The 18,447-nt window shown below is 54.6% G+C and overlaps 1 protein-coding gene and 1 long non-coding RNA gene across 2 annotated transcripts; one reads left to right on the top strand and one right to left on the bottom strand.

The window, feature by feature from the left end:
* Positions 1 to 51: 51 nt before the first annotated feature.
* On the bottom strand, positions 52 to 17,441 carry Plekhg6 (pleckstrin homology and RhoGEF domain containing G6). Its single transcript, XM_028892330.2, is given in 19 exon segments — positions 52 to 262; positions 436 to 793; positions 796 to 1,100; positions 1,961 to 2,103; positions 7,313 to 7,428; positions 7,515 to 7,647; positions 9,160 to 9,279; positions 9,588 to 9,725; positions 9,931 to 10,080; positions 10,226 to 10,336; positions 11,785 to 11,934; positions 12,258 to 12,308; positions 12,541 to 12,636; positions 13,011 to 13,175; positions 14,388 to 14,543; positions 15,759 to 15,964; positions 16,161 to 16,282; positions 16,827 to 17,008; positions 17,356 to 17,441. Coding segments are annotated over 16 exon segments (2,340 nt in total). The 5' UTR covers positions 15,897 to 15,964; positions 16,161 to 16,282; positions 16,827 to 17,008; positions 17,356 to 17,441; the 3' UTR covers positions 52 to 252.
* On the top strand, positions 7,564 to 11,055 carry LOC114708800. Its single transcript, XR_003736847.2, has 3 exons — positions 7,564 to 7,635; positions 9,705 to 9,808; positions 10,301 to 11,055. It is a non-coding gene; the product is annotated as an uncharacterized LOC114708800 (long non-coding RNA).
* Positions 17,442 to 18,447: the final 1,006 nt, after the last annotated feature.

Raw genomic sequence — 18,447 nt, 5'->3', positions numbered from 1 at the left:
CTCCTGTCTCCCCCCTCCGCCATGTTGACCAAGCATGGTTGACCAAACAGACACGTTTCCTGGGCACTTTATGTAGGGCTCAGGGATGAGTCTGTGAGACACAAATGTAGAGTTCTCAGAGCAGGAGGCGGGTGCCTGGGTCAGGCGTGGTTTGAAGTGGGTCCTCGAGGTAGAGTCCAGGGGGAGGGTGGTGACCAGCACTCTTGGGGAGACAGTTCCTCTAGGAGATGTGCCCAAGGGCTCCGCCACGCCTCACACTTCTCTGTAAAGGAAGGAGACAGCTCCATTAGGTCAAGGTCCAGCAACAGGAGTGGGGGGACAGTTACAGCTGAGTGCCCTCCCCTGTGTCGGTCCCTGCCCTCACCGCCTTCCTTAGAATGGCCCCTCACGTCATACTGCCCTCTTGTCCCATGGTAGTCCCCCTCCTGCACTTACGATGTGGACAGGGGGGTGTCCAGGTGTATGACGTGGCTCCCTCTCATTCTCTGCAACTGGGCTCGAGTCAGCTGCCTGGGCTTGCCATCCCCAGGTTCCGAGGCTCCCTCGATCCTCTGGGTGGCCAGCTCCTCCCTTATCTCCCTGAGCATATCCTCGGCCCGCCGTGGGCTGGGGCAGAGTCCAGGGGATAGAGGTCCCTCTTCTTCATCTGAGGACTCCCAGGGGCTTTCCTCAGCAGAGTCAGTATGGGTGGGAGAGTGGCTGCGCCGTTGTGCCCTGTGTAGGGTTTCTACCACCACATCCCGTGTGGTCAAAGTCTCATCTTCCTCCTCGGACCAGGCTGGGGGCCTCTCCTGGGTAGACTGCCTCCTCTCAGGATCCCATCCGGAAATTCTGGGGCACTTCGTCGCTGGGGAGCTTGGGGGTCAGGAGGCTGGGGCCGCAAAGGAACATCTCGGAGTTCCAGGGTGGAGAAGGTAAGACGAGGGTCCCTACGAAGAGCTTTGGACCGAAGCCTGTTCAGCGGGGAGTGAGAGTTCTTGGGGGAGCTCGTAATCAAGGTGCCATAGCCAGAGTCCGAGGTGTCATCGGGCATAGAGGGAGTGTCTTCATCCGTGTCTTCAGTCACCACTAGGCGGGGGACGATGCTGAGCTCCAAAGTCCTGTGGTTAATAGCAGAAAGTCAGACCGAGATAATGAGGATCAAATTCAAGCCCAGGAAGTCTCCCCCATTACTCCACTCAGAAATGTCTCCTCCTCCAAACTTACTGTCCTGTCTCTTCACATGACACTGTTTTCGCCACGCCCTGGCTAGAATTGTGCTCTATAAAAGACCTTGGGTACCCACTTCTTTTACACAGCACATACACTGAAATTGGTATTACACACAGAAGATTACAGTCCCTGTGCAAGGTCACGCAATTTACGAAGTGTTGCATATTTTAAAAAGAAAAAGTCGAGACTTTGAGCTAAGTTGGGTGTGGTTGCTCAGGGGGAATGTCATGAATTCGAGGTCAGCCCAAGCTACATGTCTTAAAAACAATAAGAGCTAGGGCTGCCTCTGAGCTATTCTATCCACAGCACCTGGTTCAGACCTCACATCAAGCAACTGGTCTCATATTTGCTGACTGGGTCCAGTGGGGGAGGGGGTTCTTTTTCTCTGAAAGCATGTTGCTAAGCAGCTGTATCATCCTGAATGAACCTCTTGCACTCTGGGGATTTGAACTTGCTGTGTCCTGGAAGTGCTGATAGTCTGAGAATCCATATCCACCTTCATTCTGGAGCCTGCTCCTCACAGGGAGCTCACACGCCATGTTTCTGCTTCCTTTGCCCTGTGCCCACCCTGTCCCACGCATCCCTTCACATGATTGCTACCCACCTGTTCCACTCTGAGCTTCTGCTGGTGTTCCTGTACCCACACCAGGGCCCCCAAGGCTGTACTGACTCATCTTGGGCCTGTTAAATTTCCCCTCCCTCCTCCCCACCTGTAGCCCCCTCCTTTGAGGGCGCCCTTGAGTCTTACCTCCCCTCGGCACTGCTCTGAGAGTCCTCTGGGGAAGGAGTGGAGGGTCTGGTGCTGGGGTCCCTGCCCTGGTCCCGATAGATGGCCAGGAGCTCCCTCTTCTGTTGAACATACTCCTCAGCCTTCAGCTTCTGCAGAGTGGCCTGGGGAGGAACTTCCATTACTATGAGCTCTCATTTATTGAGCACTTGCTGTATGCTGGACACTGTACTAATGGCTTTACCAATGGTGTCTTTACTTCTAACACCCCTCTGAGGCACAGGTGTTTACACTTCCTTTCCTACCAAGAAAGAACCAGAAGGCTAGTGACCACCTTAGGAGTATTCTTATAGGAAGGGAGCACAGTGGTGCCAGGATGTGGTGGCACCAAGCTGCAGAGCTGGTGCTGGAGGCAACTGGGGAGGACAGACTCCCTTTCCTCCTCTATCACATGCCTGCTTTTCCTGCCTCTGGGGATGCTCCTTGTCTCTTAGGAAGCTCCATGACTGGGATGAGGTGCTGCAAGAGCTCTGAGCCATACTGGTCCTTAGGTTGCTCTTTTGGGCACATTCTTCTCCCATCACCTTGGCCTCTATCCTGAAGGTAGGAGGAGCAGGGGTATGCCTGTCCTAGGCTGAGGACTCTTCTGTCCCTCAGATGGGTGTAAAAGCAAAGCTGTCCCAAGATGGAAGAGAAGATGACACATGTCTGTGTTCCTTCTCCGGAGTTTTCATACAGAATAAAGCAGTGGCAGCTGGGAGATGGCTTGCAAAGTACCTCCATATGCATGGGATGCTTTGTCACACACCGTCACCCGACAGTGTGGAAAGCATGGCCATGAGCTCAGTTTACAGCTGCCAAGACTGGTTTTAGATGCAGCTCCTGGCCAAGGAGGCAAATGGAGAGGAGAGCTGGGTGAGGATGCTCTGTAAGTCCTAGTTCAGTGACTGCAAGCTCTGCAAAGGCAGGCTTGATGGGCCGGCCATGAGCTACCACAGGAGGATTGTGTAGGGGGAGACAGCAGAGCCCGAGGACACACACACACAGGACAGGGTAGGTGGTAGGGGGAGGCTTGGCATGACGGTAGAGGTGGCTGCTATGGGCAGAGTGGGCATCAGTATTCATAGGTGTGGCTAAGAAAATTCTCAAGTGCTTCCAGGCTGGTAAAGAAATGGCCATAGGCTGGGCATGATCCCAGCATTTGGATCATAGTGGATCCACCTGAGGCAGGTAGGTGGATCTCTGAGTCCAAGGCCAGCCTAGTCTACATGGAGGGTTCCAGGTCAGCCAGAACTATACAGTGAAACCCCATCTCAGAAAGTAAGCAAGCAGGAAGGAAGGAAGGAAGGGAGGGAGGGAGGAAGGAAGGAAGGAAGAAAGAAAAAAGAAAGGAAGGCTTGTAGCTGGAGTCTTCTATCTCCCTTCCCTGGCATTCCCATCACAGCAGCTGCTAAGGGGCTACATCTGGCATAGAGTAGGGACCTCAAGGGTCCCCCCCCATGCCCCAGCCCATACAATGCTCTGCTCTGACCGATGGAGCCTGGTGGCTCCATATTTGTACTTTCTGGTCAGCTAGGGGAATGTGAGCCAGCAGCCCTGGGCTCCTAGGCTTCTCCAAAGCTTCTGTAGGAGCGTGGGGGCGGCTGGGTAGGACAAGACATGCTGGAGGAGGGTTGGGCAGGCATAGGAAGGTGATATCAAGTGGACAGTTCTAACTGTCCTCCCCCTGGCTTCCCGGTCACTGAACCGGAACAGCGGAGAGACCTGGAGGCAGGAAGCGAGCACACGGGCCAGTCCCTCTTCCTCAGGCTTCATCTTTCAGCTCAGCGTGAAGCGGGGAAGGGTAGAAGCAAAAGGATGGTGATGGGCAGCACGGCCTGTTTGTTGCGGGGAGATGCCCTTTGCCCCACAGGCCCCGAGTGCGAGTTTGGGATGGGATGGGGTGGGGTGCCCAGGACAGGGCTGTGGTGTGGAAGGAAAGAATGAGAAGAAACAAGGGCGTCTTTGAGGCATATCCAGTGCCAGCATCTCCACTAAGCTCGTCCCTGTCCCTCCCCAGGAAGAGCAGGAGTCAGGGATCCCAGGCTGCAGAGCACAGGGCTTCCAGCTGCCTCAAAGCCTGAGCAGCGGGAGTCTTCTTGGCTATAGGTGAGCGGTATAGGAGAGAAAGAGCTAGAGGGTGGTGCCCCACACTGAAGAAAGAGGGGGCTCCAGAGCAAGATTCCTGTGGAGAATTTCCAAGATAGAGTGCTCCCACTCTTTGCAGGTCCTTGGGCACAGAGCGTTCTCCCAGTACTGGATGGCAAGGGATCTGTCTGTAAGTGGTGCCCCTTGCCTCTCTCGGCCACCATACCAGTGCTTTCTTCCAGCTCCACACCTCCTACCACGCCTTTCTCCTCCTCTTCCTCCTTCCTTCTTTGTTTTGTGAGACTAGGTCTTTCTATGCAGCTCAGATCCAGAACTTGCTGTGTAGCCCAGGCTAGCCCTAAACTCATGATCCTCCTGCCTCAGCTTTCTGGGTGCTGGGAGTACAGGAGTTCTCAGCTAGTTCACCCCTTTCCTATACGCAGCACAGTGGCACACACTTGTGGAGCACCGTGGTGCCCAGGGCCTCAGGCCAAGCCCCTGGCTTGCTGGCTGTCACCGTCCCCTCCCAGGTGGCAGGCCAGGCTTAAAAGGGCAAGTAACTTGCCGAGAACACAGGGTGGGCTCTGGGTTCTCCTCTAAGTCTTCTTCTTGGCTTCAACTGGCCCCACTTGCATCTCTTGGCCTGTACCTCCGAGGGTTCTTTTTTCCCCTCATCAGTTCCTTTTCCTCTTCCCAGCCACCAGGTCTCCCCACCCCCGCCGGCAAGCTCATTTTAAGTTAAAGCGTGAGCAACCTCTGTAAACCCCAAAGAGATACCTCACCCACACTTCTTCAAGTAAGGAAGAAAAAATCTGAGCCCTGGGTAGTTGAGGAACTAAGAGATAATCTCGTGTGTGTGTGTGTGTGTGTGTGTGTGTTTGTGATATGTGTATGTAGTGTGTGTGCATTTGTGATATGTGTGTTTGGTGTGTGTGTGTGTGTTATGTGTATGTAGTGTGTGTGTATTTGTGATATGTGTGTTTAGTGTGTGTGTCATGTGTATGTAGTGTGTGTGTATTTGTGATATGTGTGTTTGGTGTGTGTGTGTGTGTGTGTGTGTGTGTGTGAAGACTCATAGTAATCCAGAGAAGGATGTTTTGGATGGATTGCAGTATTTCAGACTTTGAGTTGCTGGGAGCCTCGCTATAAGTCATGGAGCAGAACTGACACTCTGTTTGTCACCCTGCAGAGACTATCAGGGGCTGTCATTCTGTGTATGAACACCAGTAAGTTTCCAAAAGGAGAATGTGGGAGAAAGGTTGTTCTAAGATTGGGAAAACTGGGTGATAAAAGAACAATTATAGATGTAGTGATGCAAATACAGCTGTGCACATACATGCACCCACCCACCCACACAAGCAAATACACGTACATAGTACTCCCTGTGGCTGCGGATGGAGTTCGAGGTCAAGCACTTTCCTGATTCAGGAAAGACCCTGGGTTTGAGCCCCAGCTCTGCCAACAAGCAAGACAAAACTAGCCTAACTCAAATCTCCCCCTCTCTTTGCCATTCTGCTCCCACAGTGGGTTGACTGGCAGACTGCAGAAAGCTAGGTCTGCAACCTAAACCCCAGAAGCCACAGATGTGCCCGCTCTCAGTCGGGAAAAGGGTCTTTGAAGACGTGACAGAACCCGAGGTGTTGATCTCAGACAGAGCGCCCTGCACTTCAGGTGCATTCTGAAGTGGACGTCTGCTGTCTTCATAAGAAAGGGAGGGAGGCTGGAGAGGTGGCTCACAGGTTAAGAGCACTGGCTGCTCTTCCAGAGGTCCTGAGTTCAATTCCCAGCAACCACATGGTGGCTCACAACCATCTACAATGGGATCTGGTGTCCTCTTCTGGTGTGCAGACAGAACACTGTATCCATAATAATAAATAAATATTTAAAAAATAAATAAAAAAGGGAGGAAATTTGGACACCAGTATACCGAGGGGAAAGCCAGAGATGGGAGGTGTGGGTTCAAGTTCACTGCTCCAAGTCCAGGGCACTGAAGCCATCAATAGTTGGGAAGAGTCACAGAATCTCCCCTAGAACCTGGGCAGGAAACTCAGTTCTGTCAACACCTTGATTTTGAACTTGTGGCTTCCAGAACTGTGAGGGACTCTGTTTCTGAACTGCTTGTTTTGTGTGGATCTGTGGCTCCATCAGCGCCAGGGTCTTGTTCATGCTAAGCATGCACTCTCCCATGGAGCGACACTCTAGCCCAGTTTCAGTCATGAAATTTGTAGTTACTGTCACAGTTTTACTGACAGCTCTCTTTTTTGAACTCCTGCTTTTATCATATAAATCTGCTTCCATCACTACCCTGTTTAAAACCTCCACTGTGGGACAAAGTTCACGCTCTTAGCAGGGCCTTAGAGACGGGCACGATCCTGTGGCATAATCTCCTGGACCCACATTTATATGTCACACCCTGGCATTGTCAAGCCATCATCCTGCTCTGTCCTGCACATACACATGCTGGTGCAACCCACACAGTTATATGCATACACACACACACACACAATACAGGACAGACAGACAGACAACACACACACACACACACACACACACACACACACACACGGTCCTGCACGGTCCCAGCTGAGCTCTAGAGTTTGTGTGACCTTGGGCCAGCCCTGTCTCCTGCCTATGAAGTGAGAGATGGGACCAATGTGACGCTCTCCCAGCTCAGTGGTTCTCTCCACACACGAGACTGTGACTTATTTCTGGACTTTTGTGTTTGGCGTCCCCTCCTTCCTCTGTGCCCCTGACATTGCCTTTGTCTCCCTGGTACTCCGCTGTCAACTCTGACGCCATGGCTCCTCCCCTAATCTCCCTCTGCGTGGCAGAAGGCGGCCCCCCCTCTCTTGCTGTCTGCTGCGTATTTGCTCTGTTATTTGTCCTCTGATTACCCTAATGAGCTACAGCCCAGATTCCTGCAGGGCAGGAATGCTGTGTTCATTCCTTCGGATTCCCTGGCACCTAGTCCTAGCGTCTGTCCCCAGACAGCACCCCCCTCCTTGGGTGTCTGAACAGAAGATAAAGTTTAGAAATTCGTCGTTTCAGTGTGGTCATTAGGGTGTACCCCGTCTTGGGCTGGCTCAGTAGCTGGCTATGGGCTTCCTTAGACTCTGTCCTCCTCTGGGAGGCACCCAAGTCTGGTCAGGTCTGCACCTGCACTCAGCCCAGCCTCTCTGCCCTCCTTCGCCCTTCTGAGCTCCAGGGGTGCGTGCTCACCCCTCTCCAAGCCTGACTGCCCCCTACCTGAGCCTTCAGGGTCTTCTCCAGCCACCGTGCACGATCTGCTGGGCTGGGACAGTGCACAGTGAGGGCACTGGAGACACACTGGAATTCAGTGAGGTGGATCAGCAGGAAGCTGTCTGCATGGAGAAGAAGCTCTGCCTTAAGGACTGGACCTTATCTGACCCCAATCCCGACCCTCCCTCCTCTGGTAGAAGAGACATACGGGGGTCTCGTAGTGGTCGGCACACAAGTTTCTCCAGCATGAGAGGGGGACGGATGACCTTGGCCTTGTCCGCCCTGCGCTGAGGCTTGGTTACCAGGAGCACATCAGAGAAGAGGAACAGGTACACATCCAGCTGTGAGAGAAAGAGGCAGGGTCAGCCAGAGCCAGGGAGGGGCTGGGCCGGGATCCTGGCAGTGCTATGGAGTGCTGGGGGGGGGCATAGATTTGGTCCCATCTCTTGATTTATAGGCAGACAACAGGTCTGGCTCAAGATCATACAAACAACTGATGTTCAGGCAGGACCAGGACCATGTCCTTTTGTCCAGCCCACCACACTGTCCCATGGCTACCTTGTGTGTGTTGTGTATTACGCATGTGGTATTTGTAAGTGACTGTGTGGGTGTTTGCACCAGTGTGTCCATGTGTAGGAGAGAACAGGATGCTGGGTGTCTTGCTCTATCACTTCCACTTTATTGCTTTGAGATGAGGTTGACTGGCCAGGGAACTCTTAGGATCGGCTTGTCCTGCTCAACCATCCTGGGGCTACAGATGCAAGCAGCCATGCCTAGCTTTCTTTCTTTTTTATTTCAGTAATGTGTGTTTCTGTGTGGATATGTGCATGTGAGTAAAAGTGCCCAAGGAGGCCAGAAGAAGGTTTGGATCAGCCCCTGGAGCTGGAGATATGGAAGTAGTATGCTACTTGACAATGGGTGCTGAGGAATGAACTTGAGTCCTCTGCAAGACCAGCAAGTGCAGCCTGGTGGTAGTGGTGGTGGCGGTGGCGGTGCTGGTGTTGGTGTTGGTGGTGCACGCCTTTAATCCTAGCACTTGGGAGGCAGAGGCAGGTGGATCTCTGTAAGTTTAGTACTGGCCTGGTTTACACAGTGAGTTCTAGGACAGCCAAGGCTACACAGAGAAACCCTGTCCTGGAAAACAAAACAAAACAAAACAAAACAAAACAAAAACCAGCAAGCGCTATTAACACCCGAGTTGCCTCTGCTTCTTATGTGGGTGTTGAGGATTTAAACTTTTAAACTTAGGCTTTCACTTTTTTTTTTTTTTAAAGTTTGGGACCAGTTTGGTAACCTACAGCTTCTTGATTTTTCTTTAAAAGATCTACCTATCTATCCATCTGTCTGTCTGTCCATCCATCGATTGATCGATCTATCTTCTTTTTGTTTGTTTGTTTTCGAGATAGGGTTTCTCTGTGTAGCCCTGACTGTCCTAAAATTCACTCTGTAGACCAGGCTGGCCTCAAACTCAGAGAGATCCACCTGCCTCTACCTCCCGAGTGCCGGGATTAAAGGCGTGCACCACCACTGCCCCGCTGAAAGATCTATATATTTTTTATTTGCTGTGTATAGATATTTTGCCTTCATGTATGTGTCGGCACACCACATGTATGCAGTGCCTAGGGAGGTCAGAAGAGGTGTCAGATCCTTGAGCTGGAGTTATAGACTGTGGGGAGCTGCCGTGTCTGGGTTCTCTGCACGAGCAGCCAGTGACCTTAACTGCTCAGTCATCTCCCCATGCCCGGGTCCTCAGGCCTAAAGAGCAAATGCTCCCACCCAGCCACCTCTCCCAGCCCTGTTTCCAGCTTGCTGGCCTCTCATCCGGGTCCTTCCACACCCTGCTTCACCCTCACCTTCCCTTCTCGCCCTTCCTTCACGCGCACGGGTCCTTCCAGCAGTAGCTGCCTCGTGTGCTCCTGGGCAACCCCTAGAATAGGAGTCATGAGATCCAGGGTGGAAAACTGACGCAGGTTCTGAGGGAACAGAGGAAGCAGGAAAGGGATCAGGGCGCCATGCCGGTGTGCCTCTCCATCCCAACCCAGGGTGGCTCCTTGTGCAGCCACTAGCCCATCCTTTCTGTACCCAGAGCCACAGCACACACCCCAGGGTCCCCTCTTTAGTCTCCTCGTTTACCCTTTGGGCTCCTCCCACAGGAAGAAATAATGGGCACACCCCACGGTGGCACTCAGGTACAGCGTGCGGTGGCCTCTGTCCTCTCCCGGCCAGGCTTCTCCTTTATCTGCTTTCCTGGAGCCTGGCATTTCTGGAGCCCCATCCTCACCTTCTCCACCTCCTCGTTGGAGGGCTCTAGCACCTCATAGGGTCCTATGCGCTGGGCCGCGGCCGCCAAGCTCTCCTGCTCTTCACCCTGGCGGACCTGTCCGTTTATATGTCGCAGGAAGGACTCCACAGCTGCAATCTTGGGGTGCGAGGAGCAGAAGAAGCACAGCTGAACCCAGCCTATCCACCCAAGGGCAGCTACAGCACTCTAAAACAGGCCTGGTGAGTCAGTACTGTGTGAGGACCGAGACCTCAGGGACCTCTGGAGATAGTCTTACCCCTCACCCAACAACCAGCTCCCCCCCCCACACACACAAGGGCCGTAGCCTCACCTGAGTACCTACCATGGCGTTCAGGGCCTCCTGGGCTCGGGGTTCGGGGCTTCTCTTGAGCACAGCCTGCAGCAACAGTGGGTACTTGGTGATGCGCTGGTGGGGTTTGATGAGCAGGTCGCCCAGCGTCTGCCTTCCCGAGCGTTTGTGTTTCTCACACCACTGCCGGGGAGGTGGGTAGAGCTCAGGAGTCTGCAGGGACCCTCCTGCCTGCACCTCGAGTGGCTGCCTCAGCCTTGCACCCCCAACCGAGGCCTGGCATGACCCGGCTGAACCCCTCCAGCCTCTATGTTCCACGGCACCCCACCTGCACGAACGTGTGGAACGAAGGGTTCGTGTCCTGCTGCTCCCGGGCATAAGCCATGGTCTGCTTCACTCGCAGGCAGTACTGAACGTACGGCAGGAACCGCTGGCCAAACTGGAGCAACAGATAAAGGGCAGACCGAAGAGGGTCGCGGGCAGACCGAAGAGGGTCGCGGGCAGACCGAAGAGGGTCGCGGGCAGACCGAAGAGGGTCGCGGGCAGACCGAAGAGGGTCGCGGGCAGACTCTGGCTGCAGAACACGGCTGCAGGCTGAGGAGAGAAAGCCTCACGCGGCCCCTCAATGACGCCCCGGCCAGCCTCTACCTCCCAGGATGAGCCAGGCCCCTCATTCTGTGCTCCAGAGAAGAACAGACACCCCGAGAGTCAGGCCCTGGCTACCCCTGGAGTTCATTCTGTCCGTGGCATTGGCTGTGCCTGCTCCTCAGGACTCGCTCTCTTTCTATCAATAATTCAGCTCGACTGTTTTCGGCACACTGCGGCTCCTATTTCTATGACCTAAAAGTTATCCAGAAGCCCTGCTCAGAAGGAGGTGGGGAAAAGCTCCCAGGAAACTGCCCTCATCCCCCGGCTTTTTACCCCATCCCCATGTTTCCTGCCGGCCCAGAAACACCATAGAAAAAGTCTAGACCCAGCTGTCCTTTATCTCCTACCACTCCACACTCAATCACTCAACGCCTCTGTGGCCTTTTATCAACCCCTCTGGCCCCACTACGTCCTCCCAGGCATCTCCTTGCTTAGGCATCGTTCTTTCAGAGACTTTTTTTTTTTTTTTTTGTTTTTCGAGACAGGGGTTCTCTGTGTAGCTTTGCGCCTTTCCTGGAACTCACTTTGGAGACCAGGCTGCCTCTGCCTCCCGAGTGCTGGGATTAAAGGCTTGTGCCACCACCGCCCGGCTTCTTTCAGAGACATTTAAAAAAATTTTATTTTATGTGTATGAGTGTTTCGTCTGTGCGCACACTCGCACGTGTGTGTGTGTGTGTGTGTGTGTGTGTGTGTGTGTGTGTGTCATTTGCATGTCTAGTTCTCTTAGGTTAGGTCAGGTCCCCTTGAACTAGAGTTTCAGGGGGTGGTGAGCTAGCACGTAGGTGCTGGGAAACAAACCCGGGGGTCTTCTAACTGCTGAGCCGCCTCCCCAGCCCTATGGGCCTCATTCTGCACTCAGTTATTTGCTGATGGGTCTCAGAGGAATAGTTAATGTTTTGTAGCTGCCAAGCAGGGCACACTTGTTATTACAGCACTTGGGAAGCTGAGGCGGGAAGGTCTTGAATTTGGGGCTAGCCTGGGCGACAATGCCAGACCCTGTCTTAAGAGAAAGAGAGACAGAGAGAGAGAGAAGGAAAACAAGTGAAAATTGTATAGCTGGTGAGAACACACCCTCGTCTGACCCCAAGGTAGGGAGGGATATTTTCATTTCATGAAGGTCTCCAGAAGGTCACGCTTGTGGGATGGAATGGAGGAGATGAGGTTATATTTTAGAGTTGTGCCCCCTGGATCCTTTTGAGCTGACCTCATCCTGCTCTTTCTGGGTCTCCCCACACTCACCGTCAGGAAGCCATTTTGTAAGCTGACAGGGTCCAGAGGCTGGCCAGAGGTTCGAGTCTCTTCCAGGATGGGCTGCATCACCTCCTCCCAAAAGCTCCGGTGGGCTCTAATCAGGTTGGGGACAATTCCAAACAGGGTCTCAGCTGACACCTGGAGGAATGGGCAGGACTTATAACTGACCTTTGTGGGGTCACAGCCAGGAAGGGACAGGTAAGGACTTTCAGCTTCAGTGACAGGGCTGGGGAGGAAGTGAAGAGCCCGGCAGTGGCCTGGGAGACCCTCCACCCCTGTGGCACCAGGGGAGCTAGGGGCCTGCGGCCTGCTGGGGGGGTCTAATGCAAATGGGAAGTGCAGGGAAATCAGGGGTGTCCCAGAAAACGGGGCGTGGGAATTCAGCCTGCCCAGCCTGGAGGACTCGCTGCCCCCCCCCCCCCCCCCCCCCCCCCCCCCCCCCCCGCCACATTTCCACTCACTTCAGTCAGCAGTCCCACTCTCTGTAAATTCAGCAGACCAGCTGCCAGGAGCTAGAGGCGGGGAGGAAGACAGGCCTCAGCACCCGATCTCCCTCCTCCAGGGTCTCCCCAAGCCCACCGTCTTCAGCCTTCTCCTCCCGACTCCGAGCAGGTCTGAAATGATGGCCTGGGATCTTGCCCTCCAGCCCCCAGCCCGGCCCTTCTGCTCTGGGAGCGGGAGCGTGGAGATGATTCTAAGGACCCAGGGAGGGAGGAGATGAGGTTGAGGCTGAGGGCGGCTCACATCAGTCATGATCTTGAGCTTCCTCAAGTAGCTCAGCTCCGTGGTCAGGAGCTCCCACAGTGCTTCCTGCTGGTGGCACAGCTCACGGTTCATCTCCTGAGGGGAACAGTGCTGGTTCACTTGGGGAACCGCTGACAAGAGCGGGTGCCATCTGTTAGGTGCTGCATCTGTGCCATGGGTTCTGGTCCTCCAACGCAGGACCGTTTCATCCTAACCAGCCCTCTAGTTTGTGGGTAGCACCACCCCCATTTTCTCTATGAAGCAGGGGAGGCGTGGAGAGGTCCTCCGCCGCAACCCAGGCCTCACAAGTTGGTGGCAGAGCTGGGATTTGAACAAGATCTCTAGAGGCTTTCCCCTCGAGGTGCCATATCCCGAGGCTTTGCCTTTCCCAGGGCAGAAGTGAGATACATGTATGCACGTGTGGAGGAGGGTCTGATGCATTATGGGGGCACAGACCATGTCAAGCCCACCTTGTGTCCAAGCACTAGCTCCTTCCAGGACTTTTCGATGGTCAGGCCACTGTCACCTCCCTCTCCTATCTCCCAATGTCTCCGGTCCTCAGGTGGCAGGCGGGGCATCCCAAACATGCTGAATGTGTGCAGTCTCACCTCCAGCTCATGGGCCTTGACGACTTCCTGGGAGAGCAGAGAAAGGGATCAGTCTGACATGTCCCCAACATCTGGTGCCCAGGCTCTGGAAAGGCTGTGTGTGCACACACATGCATACACACGTGTGCCTGGCACGGCATGAATAAGGTTGCTATTACCCAGGAAATGAAGTTACACTTCTGTCTGCAGAAAGATCCCTAGGGAGAGGGGTTTGAGGGGACCTCCCTGACCAGAATGATGCTTTCTTGAGGTTTTCTCACTCAGAACAGGGTGAGGGGCAGAGGCAGGTTTTTCAGAGTGGTTTTTAAGAATTGATTTTCTTTACTTAAAAACAAACAAACAAACAAACAAACAAACTTCTTGGGTCATGCTGTAAATTGAACCCAGGGCCTTCTGCATGCCAGGCAAGCCTTCTGCCACTGAGATATACACACCAGACTAAGGAATCTTCAAGTAAGGACCAGGACTAGACTTAAGAAAGCACGGTCTCAGTTAATGACGGCATAAAATGTACCATTTTTGTTTGTTTTTAGATGGAGACTTACTATGCAGCTCAGACTAACCTTGAACTTGCAATCCTCCTGCCTCAGCCTCCTGTGTGCTGAGACTATAAATGTGCATCACCGTGCCTGACTTAAAGTGGAGGTATTTGTGAAGCATCACGCCTTAAAATTTAGAACTGTTTTTGGTACCAAATGATGTGGGAAACAAAGAATTAACTCTAAGCCTCACTCTACCCTTAGTGTGCCATGGGAGGACGTGGCAGGCTCACGGCTGGGGTGAAGGTTGATGGGGGAAGTAGGGATGAGTAGATTATCCCTGGCGCATACATTACTTGGTACTTTCCAAAAGCTGGGAGTTTAATATTAATAGTTTAGCCTAGCTGGGTGGTGGTGACACACACCTTTAATCCCAGCACTCTGTGAGTTAGAGGTCAGCCTGGTCTATAGAGTGAGTTCCAGGACAGCCAAGGCCATTACCCAATGAAACCCTGTCTTGAAAAACAAAACACAACAAACAAAAAGTTTAGGCTCATGGGGTCCAGCACATTGGCCACACTGAGAGCCATTCCTGAGATGGCTTTTGCACAGAGCTGTGCCTGTCTGAATTCTCCAAGGTGCTTGCAATCAGAGGTTCCCTGACAGTGCTCAGTTCACGGAGTTTCTTCGCTTGACTGTCCCTGGAGGCCATCATGGCTGGGGGTGTGAACACCGAGACAGAAGTAAAGGGAATCCTTACCTTGAGTTTGGGGGAGTGAGGTGGGCCAACCCCAAAATGGCCTCCATGCCTCTTCTCTGGCTCTGGTTCCCGAAGCATCAGAGGAGACAGGCCTCGAGCATGGCCAGAGCCCTTGGCAAAGGGAACATAATGCTGGAGGCGTCGGCGACTGGGGTCCTGGGGAAAGGGAAGACAGGGCAAGTTCTGGGAGTGCCAGAACTACTTAGAGAGGTAGAAGGGGCTGAGCTTGGCTCTGGACATTATCCCTCACTCCTGCAAGTCAGGCTGGCTCGCTTCTCTCATCAAACCAGTTTGGTGTGAGTTGTCGCTGCTTTGAGTCACAGTGGCTGCTGCCAGGGAGGGCAAGTTCAGCTGGGCAGGGGCATGCCTGCCTGCTTCCCCGGGAACCCGGAGGTAGCAGCTGAGGCCTCTTGCAGAGCAGGGGCACAGGCACACACATGCCTGGGCTCTGCAGCTCCAGCTCACCCAGCCGCACACATACCCTCTGTGCCAAGGGCTCGCAGGTGAACGATACATGCTCTGCTCTGAGTTCACTCCTTTGTGGACAGCTAGCCTCCCTCACACGTGGGAATGAGAGTTCACAAAGGTGCAGCCTCCTCCCTAGGGGCTGCAGCTAGTGTCCTGTGCCACTGGGAGTTGCTGTCCTTCTGTGTGAGAGGTTGGATGAAGCCTTAGCCACAAGTCTCCTCCCAAGGCAGGCCTGGTCGGTCACATTCCTTGTCTGCCTTGGCCTGAATTACCCCACATACTTCCTAGTGTCCCTTTCTGCCCTCTGCCTGGGGTAGTTTCCATCTCCAGGGGTGGAATCCTTCAGGGAGGCAGGGAATGCCCCCAGCCAGAAGTGGGCCTGCTCTTAAGGAAGCTCCGAGGGCAGAAACAGCGTAGGCCCTGCCTTCCACGCCCCTTCCTCTACTAGGCTTGGAAGTGGGCCAGGCAGATGGAGCCGGGGGCGGGACCAAGACAATTCCCTCCACGCCCTCCTTCCCTGTGAGAACGGGGGCGCCCTGAACCTTTGCTCTTCTTCAGTCCTGACTCAGGAAGCTTTTGACTCCTCCCAACTCGTCACAAGCAGAGACTGAGAGATGTCTTTCCCACCGCACCGCACTGCACTCAGAAATACCTTCCAACCCCTTCTCCGTGGGTGTGGCTCCACTGTGTTCCCTGACCCTGTCTCCGTTGTCTGGGGCTGGGTGTGAAGTCCTGGGATCCCGGCCCAGGCACGGCCCTCCTCTCCCAGCAACCCCGGAAAGCAGAGGAGGTTAAGGGACAAGAATAGAGCAGCCTGTGAAACTTTAAGGGGACAGACTTCAAAGCTTTGGTGTCCTCCCTCATGCCCCACCCAGGTCACCTTCCGGGCACAGGCGGACTCACCAATACAGGGCCTCCTCTGGGATAGATATTCCCAGCAGTGCTCTGGGCAGAAGTCGAATGACGGCCCCCATAAGTCTCAATTCGGGAAGCAACCAGGCCTTGGAGGGGGCCCTCATTTGGAGGATCAAAGACTTGCATTGCTTCTATACTGGGTCACCCCCAGAGGATCATAACGCCAGTGTCCAGGAGAAAGGGGGTTCCCTTTTCTGCAAGACAGAAAGCCCAGGCTGGATGAGTGAGGAATGTCTCCGCAGGTCAGAGAACAAGGGAAGACAAGGGGTCAGAGTGGGAAAGAAGAGGGCCGGCTGGTGACCACTTGGGGGAGGTGGGGAGTGTGTTATCTGTAAGTTGGTGGGGGGAGGGCAAGTCCAGGTGCATGCTGGGTAGGAACATCTGCCTTACGTTTAGGAAACATTCCCACTTTGGCCTCAAAGGATGTTGTAGTCTCAAGAGCAGCTGGGAGCAAGGGTCACAGAAAATCTCTAGCACTCTAATAGCCCCGGGTAGAAGGCGTCCTCTTGTACCTAGAGATACAGTGTGCTTCCCTGTGCTGCCTTTGACAACACCACAGGAACTCCGCAGACGGGAGAGGTGAGGCTAAGGACAGCCAAGCGGGTCTCCCATGTTGGGACAGACTATGGGCTCAGAATGGCTTTTATTTTCTTTCCTGGTTTGAGGCGGGAGGGTCTCATTACTTTAGTAACCCAAGTTGGCCTGGAACACACAGTGTAACTCAGGCTGCCTTTCAACTCTGGATTCCCCTGCCTCAGCTTCTAGAGTGCTGCGATCGCAGACATATTTCATCATGCTTGGCAACTTTTACATTTTTTTAAATAGTTAAAAAAAAAAAAAGCAAAATGAAAACTGTTTGGGGAAAGTGAACAATACACACAGCTCTCATTCCGTGAGTTACAGCTAGCTTAACCACAGTACAGCCAGCCACCTTGACTGGGTGGCTTGCTGTCCATGGCTACTTTTCTGTTAGTTGCAACTGAGACCCATCTGAGGTCAGAGCATCTACAACACGTTTTTCTTGTCCCTTTACTGAAAAGTCTGCACACTCCTTACCTGGACCCCCACGGCCGCCACGCTCAGCTGGAAGTTGGGAGAGCTGTCAGATGGGGTCGTTAGGGACGAGCCTAGCAGAAGCAGCGCTCTGGTCTCCCACTAACTTCAGCCTTTTCCAGCCTCTGAGGACACCATCATGGAGCTGGAAGTCAGATGCAGGACTCCACCTCTCCTTCCCAAACCTGGATGGAAGACCCATCCCTTCCAGTAGGCAGGGCCTGGAGGGAAGAGGCCCTTAATGGGAGTTGGGCTCAAGCACACTGTACAGGGAGGGACAGGTTTCCCACCAAGTGGGCCTTTGGCGCCTCTCTCCCCAAAGTTTCTCTGACTTGGGCAAAGAGGAGGTTGCTCATTCTGTCTCCCGCCCCCGGCCAACAGTCCTGCCCCTGAGGTCAGCCCCCCACCCCTCCACCCCTTTAATATCCCTCCCCATCTCCCTGCCTCCTCCCCTCCTTCTTCTTAAGCCCTGCGACCCTATCGCAAGTTCCCGGTTCCCTGCCCGCCGGGCACCCGCCCTCCCAGCGCTCACCTGTGCACGCAGGTGTCCCGGCTTCCGTTGTCCTCGATGCCTGCTGGGGCCGGTGGGACTCGGGGTCGTTGTCAGCCTCCTCGGCGATGACAGCCCCTCTATCCCAGCCTGGGACTGGGACCCAGCGGCCCGCGGGACCGGGCTGCACCGGGCCGGGAGGAGCGGCGAAGGTGGAGGCCGAGGGGCGGGACACGGGCTGGCACCTCCCCCTCCCTGCGGCCCGTGCTGCGCCGCGGTCGTGGTCACCTAGGCGGGGAGGACAGGGAGCCGGACTCCCGGACACAGCCGCCAACCACCCGCGGGCCGGGAGCTCTCACTTCGTGGTGTGCGCCCTCTCCCCACCCCCACCAACTAACCAGCCATCCGCCACCTGGTCGGGGCTTGGGGGCTGGAACCTGTTCCACCCGCGGGCCACCAGCGCGTCCTCCCTTCCCAGCCAGACCCCTGCCAGGCGCCAGGGTAATGAGGGGTAAATGAGAGGTTGGGTGCCGCTAGGCGGAGGTGGTGAGGGTAATGACCAAGTGACTTGTGGCAGGTACCCCTCCCTCCCTTTGCACGCCCGTCCCTCTTTCCTGTCCTAGACCGTTAACCGAGCCAGCCTGGAATATGGAAGGGCCTGGGGATCCTCAGCGCCTCGCTGTCCTCTGGCCATGAAGTCCAAAGTGTAGCGCTTATCTCCAATGGTCCTGCCGGCCTGCCCTGGCAACGGGTGTAAGGTTCTGTGGACTTTGCTTTGGATTCAGGGTGAGCCAGGTGATTCAGGTGGCCAGGCTGAGCCCAGACCCAACACCGCTCTCATTCCCTAAGCCTGGAGGGAAGGGGAATACCAGGTGGGGGCCTCACCCACCGCACTGCTCGTGGGCCGGTGTGGCCTCCCTAAGGGCTACACAGACGGAACCGTCTCTCGAAAGTGGTCCTGCACTGCCTGGGCCAGCGTGAAAGGCTTTTTCACGTTCCCGAGTCGTGCCACCCGGTCTGAGGGATGTACTGGGTATTTGAAATAAGAGGTATCCCGTGGCTCTGTAGAGGTCCTGGGCAGGTCTGAGGCCCACGTTGGCATCTTCCTTCTGTCAATCGACTGGACTGGGTCTG

The sequence above is a fragment of the Peromyscus leucopus genome, chromosome 3 (assembly GCF_004664715.2).
Source record: "Peromyscus leucopus breed LL Stock chromosome 3, UCI_PerLeu_2.1, whole genome shotgun sequence".
Taxonomy (NCBI): Eukaryota; Metazoa; Chordata; class Mammalia; order Rodentia; family Cricetidae; genus Peromyscus; species Peromyscus leucopus.
The sequence above is the reverse complement of the archived record's forward strand: the minus strand, read 5'-3'. Positions and strand labels throughout refer to the sequence as shown.